The 13,690-nt window shown below is 44.9% G+C and overlaps 1 protein-coding gene across 1 annotated transcript in view; it reads right to left on the bottom strand.

The window, feature by feature from the left end:
• LOC130185153 (junction plakoglobin-like) overlaps window positions 1-13,690 on the bottom strand; it is a 146,288-nt gene that overhangs the window by 35,202 nt on the left and 97,396 nt on the right. Inside the window, 6 exon segments of the mRNA XM_056401460.1 lie at window positions 1,577-1,696; window positions 3,941-4,044; window positions 4,130-4,274; window positions 4,368-4,569; window positions 11,800-12,038; window positions 12,125-12,378. Of these exon segments, the coding sequence (XP_056257435.1) occupies window positions 1,577-1,696; window positions 3,941-4,044; window positions 4,130-4,274; window positions 4,368-4,569; window positions 11,800-12,038; window positions 12,125-12,378 (1,064 nt within the window).

The following is a 13,690-nucleotide window of genomic DNA, read 5'->3' as shown; positions in this document are numbered from 1 at the left end:
GAATCTCTGTTTATGAAGTGGAAACCTCTTATAGTGATCACAGTTACAGTGATCGACTGCTCGTGGATCAAGCTCGGGACAGAATCGTTCGTTTAAATAATTCATTTAGAGTAATCCAGTAGTCTGCTGACAGTGGGTCCTTTCATCACGTGACAACAGAAGGAACATCATTTAAAACTGTTGTCGCCTCCTACAGCGGCTGTCACATGCTGAGGCTCTCTGATGTATTTCTGTTTCTCCTCTCGTCTCACTGCGTGTGTGTGTGTGTGTGTGTGTGCATCTCACTGACTGACTCAAGTCACAATGATTGGCTGAATAGCATCACGTGACCAGAGCTGTAAAATGCAAGAAAAGCTGTGCCAGTTAAAACAGAAGCACTCCATCAAAATGTAATAATTCTTGATATAGGTTATAGATCCACTTTTGGATAGGACAGCATGGATGAAACCAAGTTCAGATGACATAATTACCCACAAAGCTGCACTGGTAACTTTTCATGGGAGCTGTGGATTTTTTATGTGCCCACAAAGTAATTATTGTTTAACGTTGTTAAAATAATGAAAAGTCTTATAGAGGGCGCGATTTGTCTTGAATATGTGAAGCAAACTCCAGAAGAAATGCTGGAAAAAGATTGGATTGATTCATAGAAGCTGGTGGAACGGAGGTTAGACCAAAACATGACGTCAGGACTTTATGATGATCATAATACTACGCCGCCACCATCGAGTCCATCCTCACCGCCTCCTTCACCACCTGGTACGCTGCTTCCACTGCCAAGGAAAGGAGCAGACTGCAGTGTGTCATTCACTCTGCCGAGAAGGTGATCGGCTGCGATCTGCCACCACTCCAGGACCTGCTCACCTCCAGGACCCTGAGGCGAGCAGGAAAGATTGTAGCAGACCCCTCCCACCCCGGGAACAAACTGAGTCACTCTCCTCTGGCGAGAGACTGCGGTGCATCAGGACTAAAACATCACACCATAAAAACTGCTTTTTCACCCGACTGCAGTTGGCAAGGCCAGAGACCTCCAATGTCACCCCCCCCCCCCCCCGCTGCTGATTTTCTTGTAATATTGATGGTGACGCAGGATAATGACACAGGAAAAGTCCAGTAAAGGAGTTACTCGTAAGCCCATACAGCTTCATATTCTGTCCTCTTGGTTGTTTGTGTGAACACTAACTGGATCAGAACCATATGGCAATGACGGATCTTTTTGTGTCCCCCTTGGTCTGGATCAACTGAAATGAATCACAGAGGTCATGTGAGTAATGGTATGTGGAGGGGCTCTTTTCTTCGCTTTAGTTAGTAATTAAAATTAAAAAATGACTTATTATATCATGATCAATATTTAGTGTCATTTCAAAAATGCTGATTTCAACTGACTCAGTGTTGACTGTGAATAATGAGAAACACCCCGCGGCCAAATGTACACGGACACATACTGATGTGTTCTTCCGGTCTGGGGCTGACCGGGAGCAGATCCTGCAGCCAGAATCTGTCAGAGGCGCAAGGCTGTGACATCAGCGGATCAATGCTCACGGTGTTAGAATGACACGTGCCATCTCATCGTGGTTACCTTGTTGCGTGAGTTGTTACAGGTGAGGTTGGACAGGATCCCGGTTGCACAGGTCAACATGTTGACGTCATCTGAGCCCAGCTGGGTGACCAGTATCTGCAGCAGACCATCTAACCCCTCCTATAGATTTAAAAGCAATAATAGAAAATTGAGAAAATTCAATTCAGTTACAAAAAGACCCAAGGTGGTGCCATGCATGGCGGCCTTGTCGCAAGCCCCTGCAAAGTGTAGTACTTTCATTGTTCATTTAGCACTTTCATTTTGTTATATTTCTGCAGCAAATGGTAAAAGTAGGTTAGCGTATGAGCGCCAAACACTTGAGGTCAGCCATCTTCCACTGAAAGCCAGACTTTTATAATCCTGACCCTGCATCTTTTTTTGGGGAACTCAACCATTAAAAACGCCACACACAGCTCTCCATCGATGAGAGACTGTGGGGGTGTGCTGTAACATGCTTTATAGAAACATTTCTAGTGTCAAGGATAGTTGGACCCAAAATGCAAACAACCAAAAAGGGGGTAGTTGAAAAATAATGTTTAATAACAAAAACAGAAACTTACAAAACTGAGAATAAAAAAAAACCAAAAAAAAAACAGGCAGGAACAAAAACCAGAACTCAGAAAACACTGGAGCACGATGACGGGGAAACACGAAGGCCAACAGGAAAAATTACAGATCCACAGGATATCATGGTGACAACAGACAGACAGACAGAAAGACAGACACAAGTGGAAGAAGCCTTGAGGGCTGTCTCACTGTCAAACCATCGAGGGCATGAGGGCTCTCCAGCAGACATTTTGAGCCCTTCATGCACACTTTCCTGTAAGTCTGTAAAACGGAGGGGGGGGGGGGGGGGGGGCATTGGGATTGGGCCAGAGACTTAAATACAGAAGGGAGGCAAAGGCAATAGAACACAGGTGAAACACATTAGGGCGGAGCAGACAATCAAACTGGAGGAAAAAAGGACAAAGACAAGAAGTAAAAACAACAAGAGACACACAAAGAAGCTACTTCAAAATAAAACAGGAAATGACAATGACCAAGCTGATTAAAAAAAACTCCAAACATAATACAGAAGTCCCAACACAAAGAGTCCTTTAAGGAAACCATGACAATTTCTCCGTGCACTTCAAAAAGAGATCACAGGCCGTATCGGGGAAAAGCAAAGGCGATGATCTTGGTGCTACCTTGGATACACACACCATCAAATCCTTGTGTTTTCCTGACCTGGAGCACCTCATAATCGTCTACTGAGGGAATTCTCTGTTATCACAACAGCTGCTTTCATTCCCCCTCAAGCCAAAACAGACCTTGCCGTGCGCCTGGAGGCCACAAGCCAACCGGAAGAGAGTGTTAGCTGAACACTAAATACCTTTCAACATATTAACTGCATAACAAGCGAAAGACAACACTGGGTCATTGATAACCCCCCCCCCCCTCCCTGGAGGCATAAAAAATCGTTCTACAAATAGCTTTTATAACTTCTATAATTACTTCTCCATTCTGCTCCTACCTTCCTATAGACAGAATCTGAAACAGGAAGTACCCACTGTCTGTATGCTAGAAGATTGTTTTGATCAAGTGGACTGGAAAATGTTCCTCCTTGCCACCAACAGCAGCATCGATGAGAATGTGGACTCAGTCTGTGGATTGATCAGGAAGTGCATACAGGATGTTGTCCCTTATCGAAAACCCTGGATTAACAGTGAGGTGCATGCAGCTCTCAACACACACACTACTGTGTTTAACTCCGGCAACTTGAATGCACAGAAACACAGCAGCCCTCAGAAGACAATTAAAGCCTACAAAAGGAAATACAGGAACAAAGTGGAGTTGGAGCTGAGCACTAACACCAGGTCTACGTGGTAAGGACTGAAATGCATAACGGACGCTACAGGGAACAGCAGCACACCACCCACCAGCAGCGCTACACCAGACAAGCTAAACATGTTTACAGTGATGGGGCCTAGACCAGGGAAGAACCCACTAAATTCTTTACTACATTTAAAAAAAATTTCTCTGAAGTCTGGTGCATGTTGCTTGACATTGGCCTTGGCAGAGGTCTGTAGTCTCTGAGTGCTTTTCTAGTTAAATTACTGGAAGCGTCCCATCCACAATAGGAGGTTAAAAGAAGTCGGCTGGCCAGCTCTCCAGAGCTGGCTGCCTGTCACACTCGCTCTCCATGCTCCATACTGTCAAAGCAGCTGCTTGATTCTCTCTTGGACCCGACAGAGGAGCAGGTAAAGAACCTGTGAGACTGCAGTGTATTAACTTCAAAGCTTTTTTTCTCCTGAAAAAAACATGGCAATACTAGTCTTAGCAATCAAAGCATTCTGCAGGAGTAGTGGGTGAAGCCATACGTGCCTGTTTGGTTGCAGCGTCTGACAGGTTGCGGAGGGTCCACAGACAATTCTGGATCAGACGCTGACTTGAACCTGTAAGGTGTTGGCCCAAAGCTTGCATACCACCTGGAGAAAGAATGAAATACACTTACACACTACACAAACATCCACACTCAGTCTTCTACATTCATGTCCAATGATGCTGACTTACCAGCCTCTACGATGGCTGGCTTGTTGCTGGGACAGACAGACAGCACTTTGAGGACACGGCTGGTGGTCCACAGGAGCTTTTCATAGTTGTAGTTCCTCATGATGAACACCAGACCCTCTGGGCCTCCATTGGCTAGGATGATGAGCTGACAAGAAACAGGAAGCAGGAGGCGTAGTTGTGTAATAAATAAGAGGACACAACAAGTATCTCCTGCCCAGTGTTAAGCCCCTCTCCTCACCTTGCTCTCCTGGTTGCCATAGGACAGGAGCTGCAGACAGTCAGTGGTGATGGCCAGGAACTTGGGATTGCTCTTTTTCAGTAACGGAACCATCCTCTGCAGGCCATCAGCGAGACGCACCGCCATCTTGGCCCCCTCTTGGTGCAGCAGCAGGTTGTGGAGGGTGGTGATGGCGTAAAATAAGACTGATTCCACTGGTGAACTACGTGAGACAGACAAAGAGGAAGAGACAGATTTCTAAACCTTTATTGACTATTGACTATCAGACATCATGTCTCATCTACACAAGTCGGTCAGACATGGGCTGAAGAAGCTTTGGTAGTTGGTCTCACTTTGCTCACAACACAGCATCTGGTGAAGCAACCACTGACACATTACTATGGATCAGCAATGTTTTTGACTTATAACTTAATCATCAGCCTCCTTACTAGTCCAGCTGTTTGTGAACACATACAATTTATACCATCCAGAAAAAGGACAGTGCAGTCTTTATACCCTGTAAAGTCTTGCCTACTTTTGCTCACTTTTCACTCATGTTTTTTTGGATCGTCACAACAGGAAGGCATGTGTCTTGTGGATATAAGAGGCTGAATGGCTCTAAACTATCTCCAGTTGAACCTTGACAAATCTGAAGTTGTTCTTTTTGGTCCCCAAGGACTCCATTGTCTCGATCACCAATAACCTTCGTTACCTTTCCATCTACATTAAGCCCTTTACCAAAAACATTGGCATAATCTTTGACTCTGCCTTCGAATTTGACAAATAGGTAAAGGTAGTAGTAAAATCCAGCTCTTTTCAGCTTCATACCATCACCAAAATAAAACCCTTCCTCGCATTTACTGACATAAAGAGTCATCCATGCTCTTATATCCTCCAGGCTTGACTACTGTAACTCTCTGTATTCTGGAATCAGTCAGCCATCCTTGTCTCACCTGCAACTGGTCCAGAACGCTGCAGCTCTGCTTCTGACTGGTTCCAAGGGGAGGGATCACATGACCCCTATCCTGGACTATCTCCATTGGCTGCCAATTTACTCTAGGATAGATTTTAAGATTCTACTGTTTTTTTTTTTCAAAGCCCTCAATGGATCAGCTTGCTTGTTTTTGTTGCACTGGTCCATTGTCTGTTGATGTTGTTGATTGTGTTTTCCTTGGTGTTGCACAGCACTTTGGTCAGCTGTTTGCTGTTTTTAAATGTGCTCTTTAAATTCTAAATAAAAAAGTCATACACTGCACAATTTAGATTCGGAGGGTTAATGTTAACTTTCTTTAGCTAGCGGTAGGGCTCTAGGGGTGGCAATCATGGTTTTTCAGTTGGTCAGTTGATTGGTTAGTCCACCACTTGCTGGAGTTGTCATGTCCAGCTCTGTTTCTTAAAAAAAGTTTTCATTTTTGGTTATGTCTTTCATTTTTATACACTGTTTTATTTTGAAAACTTACTCTCACTCTTGTTTCAGTTTCACTTCCTGTCTTTGTGTGTTTTCCGCCACTGTGATTATTGGCCCTGCCCTGATGTGTTGCACCTTTGTCTCATTGTCTCCCCTCTCCTGTTGTATTTAGTATACGTTCTCTCTTCCACTGGTGTCAGTTCGTCTTCGTCCTTTGTTGAGTTCCAGACTTTATTCCTACTGCAGTTAGTTTTCTTGTGTATGACCTTCTACCAGTCATCTGACCTCACCTCAGCCTTCTCCCCTTGGATCAGTCTGCCTTGTGTTCATTGTCTCCTGCGTACCAACCATTTCTGGAAATCCTCTCCTCCGGTGCCTTGTGGAGTTCAGTGGATGACAGGAGTGTTCACACTGAAATATCTCAGCAACTATTTGATGGATTGTCATGACATTTTGTGCAGACATTTATGGTCCCCAGAGGAGGAATCCTAAGAACTTTGGTGATCCTCTGACTGCACCTCTCATGCTCTCTCATATTTTTGATTTGAGGCTCAGGAACTACTGGATGGATTGGTATGCATTTGGCACAGTCATGTTTCCTTCAGGATGAATTGTAATTACTTTGGTAAAAATTTCACCTGGTACCATCATCAAGTCAAAATTTAAATTTGCTCAGCACTTTAGAATACCTGCAAAACTGATGTCATTTCAATCACCCTCAGCTGTACTTGGGGTTTACTGTGAATTAGTAAATGTCAGCTGACAACTTAGACAGTGAATATATCAAATACCTGCTAAACATTAGCATATTAACATTACCATTATGAGCATGTTAGCATGCTGATGCTAGTATTTAGGGTTACTGTAGCCAAGTACAGCCTCACATAACTGTTAGCATGTAGACTCTTAAGCTTGTGCCGCATCCCTCGGAGGATTACACTGTTAAATGTAAGTATTGGGTTTCAGCTTAGATCAACAGCAAACCGTACAACAACCAACGGCCTTAAAACCTCAGGTTTTTGTAAGAATAAATGAATAAATAATTACGTGTTGTCAAGGTTGCTAGGAAACAGAAGCAGCACTTAGTCAGACAATGTTAAGCGCGGGCAAAGCTAGTGACGGCCATGTTATTCCGGTTCAGCCTGCGTATGATTCATATTAAAATAATTTACTAAAAATAGTGTTAATTCAACGCCTCAACAATAATTGTTTGACAAAATACAAGCTTTTTTGAGTTTTAGATATTCCAACCAGAAACAACCCAGTGGGACTCCCCTGATGTTGGTCTTTCTATAGTTGTGGGAACAATCATTGACATAATGCATTTCTGAGCCACTTTGTTAACCATCACAAATAAATGTCTAACCCCAACTGAACCAATGAACAGCCCTTTAAGATGTTAGGACCAGCCAAAAGATCCTCCAAAAATAGTTTTGAACCAAAATTTGTTCTGACATGAGCAGACACACAAGTAAAAAGACTTGATTGTGCAGGAGGTTGCTGAGGGTGAAGAGCACACCCAAACCTGCTAAAAGAAATCAAAGAAAGAGAGTGTGTTAACAGAGGAGGAGAAAAGAGACAGGGAGAAAAGGTTGATGGCATTAACACAAGTCACACACACCAACCTGGCTGCTCTCTTTGAAGCTCTTAAAGTTCTAATTTCTTATTCAATTTCATTTCATTTTCTGTGTGAATTAAGCTCCAAATCAATTAGCAGTATGATTTATTCTCCTCTGTTAAGCCCCTGTGTAAGGGATTAACTCGGCAGCCCTGCCTGGGGGTTGCAAAGGCCTTTAATTTAGAGCTAAAATTGAAGCCTAGCCTCATCTGCTACACTTTTTAGATGACCTCTAGCTGCTATATTGGAGGCTGAACAAAAATTCAGCACCTGACAAAAGTTTTTTTTTTTTTTTTATTTCAGCTCCCTTCATTTCACAGTGTGTGTTTACAGAGAGAATGTATTTTTTTATCATAAGCCTTCCAACCTAAAATAGCTTACCCTCAGATACTAATCATAGCAGGCGTATTGGATTGCTTGGTCTTAGTTACAATAATAATTATGTGGTTAAAGTTGTGGAACGGTCATGGATAAAAGAAACAACACTGATTATCGGTTTAAAAGGGAAATGACCAGCGGTCTCCTGTGGAAAAATGTCGACTCATTTATCTACCACAACCTCCTCCTAACGTAGACTTTATCTTTCTATTTACATCATCCTCTGACTTCCTCCTTTGCTCCCATCATAATTACATTGGTCACTAGAGGTCACCTAACAGTAAACTGGAACTATGGGTCATGATAACCTGCTTGTCCAGACAAACTATGGAGTTGTTTTTTTCAGCAGAAGAGATAACAATAAATGTGTTACAGCGGATGGAAGCAGCACAGGCAGCAGTGGACCCTAATGCAGGCACAGGCAGACTTACTGAGGCAGATGAGATGACAAGGTGGCAGGTAGGTATCCAGGAAAAAACTACAGGGAACCAAATGCAGGTAGCAGGGACACAGGAAATTAACATACAGTGGAGTGGGAACACAGATACTACAGGGGCCACATCCTCCTGAAGCTGCAGTTGAAGAACGATTGTGTCACAGCGGCATGACTAGACTGATTTCACAACAGAATATTTTTACAGTTCATTTTTGGTTACTTGGTTAAAACGTCTATAACTGATACTCATACAACAATATATCAAATGAAAATGTTAAAACAATGCAAGAGTTTTCATGGTTGCCATGGCGGACACATTATGTTTGAGTTTGGTCATTTCCTATTTTATTTTGTAATTAGGTTCCTTGTGTGTCTCTTGATGTTTTGACTTCCTGTCTTTGTCCTGTTTCCTTCTTTGTTCATTGTCTGCCCCGCCCTAATGTATTTCACCTGTGTTCAATCACCCTTGCCTCCCTTGTGTCTATTTAGTCTCTGTGCTCCCCTTTGTATTAGTCAGTTCGTTTGTTATTGTCCCGTGTTACCTGCTCAAGTTACCCGTGCTTCTGGTTCCTGTTCAAGTTCCCTATGTTCCTCATGCGTTTGGTATCTGTTCATGTTCCTTGTGTTACCTTGTGTTTTTGTAAGGAAAATGATATATTTTTCCACCCACTCCCTTGTGTTTGGTCTGCATTTGAGTCCAGCCTTACCTTAATCGTGACAGTACAAACTGACCAAAATATGGACCCAGCAGCCTATGCCAGCTTCATGGCTTATTTGAGGTTGCTTCACGGTCAGCCTCAATCCTCCCAGCCACCCCCCCTTCGGTCATCAGGCCCCGACTCATCTGGCTATTTTTCCGGGGTTCCATGGTGGCCACAGAAGACAAGGACATCATGGCTCCCATCACCACCAGGAAAACTCAGCCTCAGCCCCAGCCCCAGGTTCCTCGCTACCAGCCCCAGGTTTCCAGCTACCAGCACAAGCCTCAATCCTCCCAGCCAGCAGCACCCCCATTAGTCGCCAGTGTTCTCACCACGTTGGCTGACTCCCTTATCTGATTCCAATCTGGAGGACCCTGAGCCGTCTCCTTTTTGGGGAACCCGGCTAGCCTTTCCAGGGAGGTTTCTAGGGGTGGGAGCCCCTCGGAAGAAACGCAGGTCACGGAGACACCGGTTACCCAAGCAGCCTCAGCCCCAGAACTCCAGCTACCAGTCCTGGGTCACCAGCTTCCCGCCTGAGCCTCGGCCTCAGGTCTCCAGCTTCCAGCCTAAGCCCCAACTACCCCACTATCCAGAGCTTCTGCTCTCCAGTGACCAGGAGCCTTCACCAACCACCCTGGCTGACGCATCAGCTGTTTCAGCTTTGGGGGTCCTGGTTGATGTCTCATCTGCTCCTGACTCAGTTCCTGGGTCTACCATCCTGGCTGACGCATCAGCTTTTTCAGTGTCGGGGGTCCCGGTAGACGCCTCTCTTGTTCCTCAGTTGGTGGTTCTGGGCAATGTCTCCCCTGCTCTTCTTGTCCTGTCTGCGGTCTGGCCGAATCCTGCTCCCCGTGTCCTGTCTGCGGTCCAGCTGAGTCCTGCTTCCGAGTCAGTGGTCCGGCTGACTCCTGCTCCTTATGTTCTGTTGGCAGTCGGGCCACCAGCTGCTCCTCGTATCCCATTGGCAGCCCAGCTGACTTCTGATTCTGGTTCTCAGTCAGTGGTTTGGCTGGATCCTGCTTATTGTGTCCTGTTGGTAACCCAGCTGACTCCTGATTTTGGTTCCCAGTCAGTGGTCTGGCCAACTCCTGCTTTTCGTGTCCTATCTGTGGTCCAGCTGTCTCCTGCTTCCGAGTCAGTGGTCTGGCCGACTCCTGTTCCTGATTCCCAGTTTGCGGCCCGGCAGACTCATGCGCCTCTAGTAGTCAGCGGTCTGGCCAACTCCAATTCCTGATCCCCAGTCAGCAATTCAGCTGACACCAGCTCATGATCTCCGGTAGCCGGTCCGGTCGACACCTGCTCCTGCTCCCCAGTCACCAACCCAGTCAACTCCTGGTCACCCTCCAGAGGGGCTACGCCTGCAACACTGGCCTCCTGGTGCAGGCCTCCTGCTCACCCTCATCTTTGCCGTCGTCCTCTGCAGAGACCCAGTCTTTGCTGTCAGCCTTCAGAACGGTTCCATCTGTTTGCCCAACCTCCAGGTTTCCCCACTGAACTGCCCAGCCTGTCCATACGGCCTCTGGGCCGTCCTCCCGAGTTTCCCTGTTTTGCCCCTGAACATCAATTGATGCTCTTCTGCTCTGCCCCTGTGATACCAAGCTCCTTACATTTTTCCCGGTTACTTTCTTTCCTATCCACCGGCCCATTGTCTGCCCCGCTGTCATGTCCATGAAGAGACTTTAAGTTATGTTTAGTTTTGTCTGTCTCGTGACTTCTTGTTTTATTTTGAAAACCTGACTCTAACCGAACTCGTTTCAGGTAACTTCCTCCTTCCCTTGTGTGTTTCCCACTGGTCTGATTGTCTGCCCCGCCCTGATTGTTTCCACCTGTTTCCCGTTACCTTGTGTGTGTGTGTGTGTGTGTGTGTGTGTGTGTGTGTATATATAGTCTGCGTTTCCCTTTATCCTGTGCCACTTCGTCTTGTAGCCAGAGAACCACGCCAGCCACGTTGTCCCATGCCAGGTTTTGAATTCAATATTACATTTTGCCACGGTCTTGCTGTGCATTATTTTGATACTTTGTCTTTTTCTGTGTCCTGAATTTTTTGTTGTTTTTCCATGAAAGAGCGATTCTTTTATTTGGGTACACTAAATATATATTCCTCTGTTAGAGTGATTTTCTGTTGCTACTTTGTTATTAAAATATTGTTGATTGGTACTTTGTCTTGGAGTCGTGCATTTGGGTTCAAGTCTTAGTTCAGTTGTGACACCCGCCCTAATGTGTTTCACCGGTGTTCAATCACCTTTGCCTCCCTTGAGTCTATTTAGTCTCTGTGCTCCCCTTTGTCTGTGTCAGTTCGTCTGTTTTTGTCCCCCGTGTTACCTGTTCAAGTTACCTGTGCTTCTGATTCCTGTTCAAATTCCCTGTGTTCCTTGTGCTTCTGGCATATGTTCCTGTCCCTTGTGTTACCTTGTGTTTTGTAAGTAAAATTATATATTTTTCCACCTACTCCCTTGTGTTTGGTCTGCATTTGGGTCCATCCTTACCTTAATCGTGACACAAGAGTGTGAAAAGGATCAATGGTAGTGATGAACCAGACTATTATCTGAATTTGCAGCTCCCCTCAGCGTTTCAGCTCAATGTTTAACAGGGAAAAAAAGCTTTAGAAAGCCACATTCCACGACCTGCTCAGTGGACAGTCAGAGAGCAGCTGGGGAACACACTGAAGCAGTTAGCAGCTAAAGAGCCAGATACTTTTCTCAGAGCTTATGGAGACAAAACCAGGGCTGCAGGGACAGAGGGTTTACACTCATTGGATGGACACAAACTCAACTACAAATGAATGACAATGACGCTCTGTTACTGTGTTGTTGAAGTTGAAAAGTCACGATATGTGAAGATCATGTTTACAACTTGTTTCTGCTGCCCCCAGGCGGCCAAAACTTCATGTAAACTAGTTTAATTATCTCTACCTTAGCATACGGACAAGTGCTGGGATCCCTCCAGACTTAAATATGGCCAGCAGCCCCTCCCTCTGGTGTGACAAGCTGTGGAGCACACTGGCTGCGCACCGGGCTGTCTCCATGTCAACTGCTGTTGTCATGACGCGCACCACAGCGCCCACCATGGCCGGGGACTGCACAAGCACCCGCCGACTCGCCTCCTTTCGGGTCAGCTGGTTGACTATCATGGCCGCCTTGTTGACCACAACCTAGACATGCGAGGAAACAGATATTTGTAAACTGGTTCATGTGAGTGAGTATAAAATGTGATACCGGTTCAGTCGTGTCACTGTACCGGATCCTCGTCTGCCAGCAGCTTGGTTAGCTCCGGCACCGCCCTGGTAGCCAGCTCAGCATCATCCTGGTAGTTGATCAGGTGGACGATGGCTGTCTTTAGCAGCTGCGAGGGCTCAGCCAATCGCTGTACGTTGCTCTGCTGTGAAGGATCTGATTGGACTGGCATGGCTGCCTCTCCCTCCACCAGAGTCTCTGGGAACATTGCCGCCCTGACGCGCTGAGCCCGTGTTAGTGAGTACTGAGCGTCTAAATCTATCAGAGGGAGAGAGAGATATAATAAGACAGAGAGAGAATGAAAGAGTGTTTGTGTGTGTGTGTGTATTTTTGTTAGTACATGAGTGAATTTACAGACATGGACATGGACACTCTGGACTATTGAAAAAATGACAAAACATAGGTAAAACAAGGGTCATGCAGCCTGTGTGTGTACTTGTATTACTCATGTTGTGGGGACATGACTCTGTTTACACACATTGTGGGGACTCTCATTCCCTTTGGGATAAACAGTGTCTCAAGTTCACACAGCTTCCTGTAATGTAGACCATTAAATTGTAGGGTTGTGTGGTGGGTTAGGTTTAGTGGAAATGAATGTAAGTCAGTGAAATGTCCTTGAAGTAATGGAAACGTGTGTGTGTGTGAGTGTGTGTGTGTGTGTGTGTGTGAAATCAAGTAAGATCAAGCAAGAAAGTCGCCGCAGCCTGATTGGATGAATTGGTTACATAATGCTTATGTGTGTAATTACAGTTTCGATGAAATGAGTGACTCACTGTTCAACTCTCAGCTAACATGATAATGAGAGTTATTTGAATGTAATATTGTTTCCAATTTAAATTAAGCCCTTTGCATTAGTTCCCCAAAGGACAAATATTGAGTTGGAATGGTTCTCATTAAATGAGATCTAATTTGACTAAATGTGACTAAATGTGATTTAATCTGGACTTAACAAAGCAGAGACACTGTGTCGGCCTCAGGACCAGCAGCAAGTTACATGGGGTACAATTCAACAATATAATGTACATATACAACTAAACTGAGAAAATAAGTTTAGAAGGAAACATAATTGTGACTGGATTATGTTTTTGATTAATGTAATGAGGAAATGTTAATTTACCTATTTGGTAAGTTAAAAAATATGTTGATACAGAAAATATCAGACAGTGAAGTGACTTCAGCTTTATTAAACAGTCCTATGGTTCTATTGAGACTCTCACTGGTTCAGATCAGGGATAGATCCTTGTCTGGTTTTAATCAGAAAAGGTTCTCAGTGACTTCAGACACAACCTGTTTATTCGCATTTAACCTAAACCTCCATCTTTCCCTAATCTTAACCAACGTACTTTTGACAGGACAGGACTCTGGAGGTGAACCCCGGTCTCTGGTGTGACAGCTAGAGGTGTGTCTCAAGTCACTTGACTTGGATTTGAGTCAAACTCGAGTCAAATTGATGACTTTAGACTCGTGTAAACTGCAGAGTAGAAAGGCCGCAGTGTCTGGGCCAGAAACTGTATACAACAAGACCAGGTCTAAACCTGGTGTATGTCTAGACCTGTGGTCAAATCCTGAT

Source organism: Seriola aureovittata, chromosome 17 (genome assembly GCF_021018895.1).
Source record: "Seriola aureovittata isolate HTS-2021-v1 ecotype China chromosome 17, ASM2101889v1, whole genome shotgun sequence".
NCBI lineage: Eukaryota > Metazoa > Chordata > Actinopteri > Carangiformes > Carangidae > Seriola > Seriola aureovittata.
This window is presented reverse-complemented; position numbering and strand designations above follow the sequence as displayed.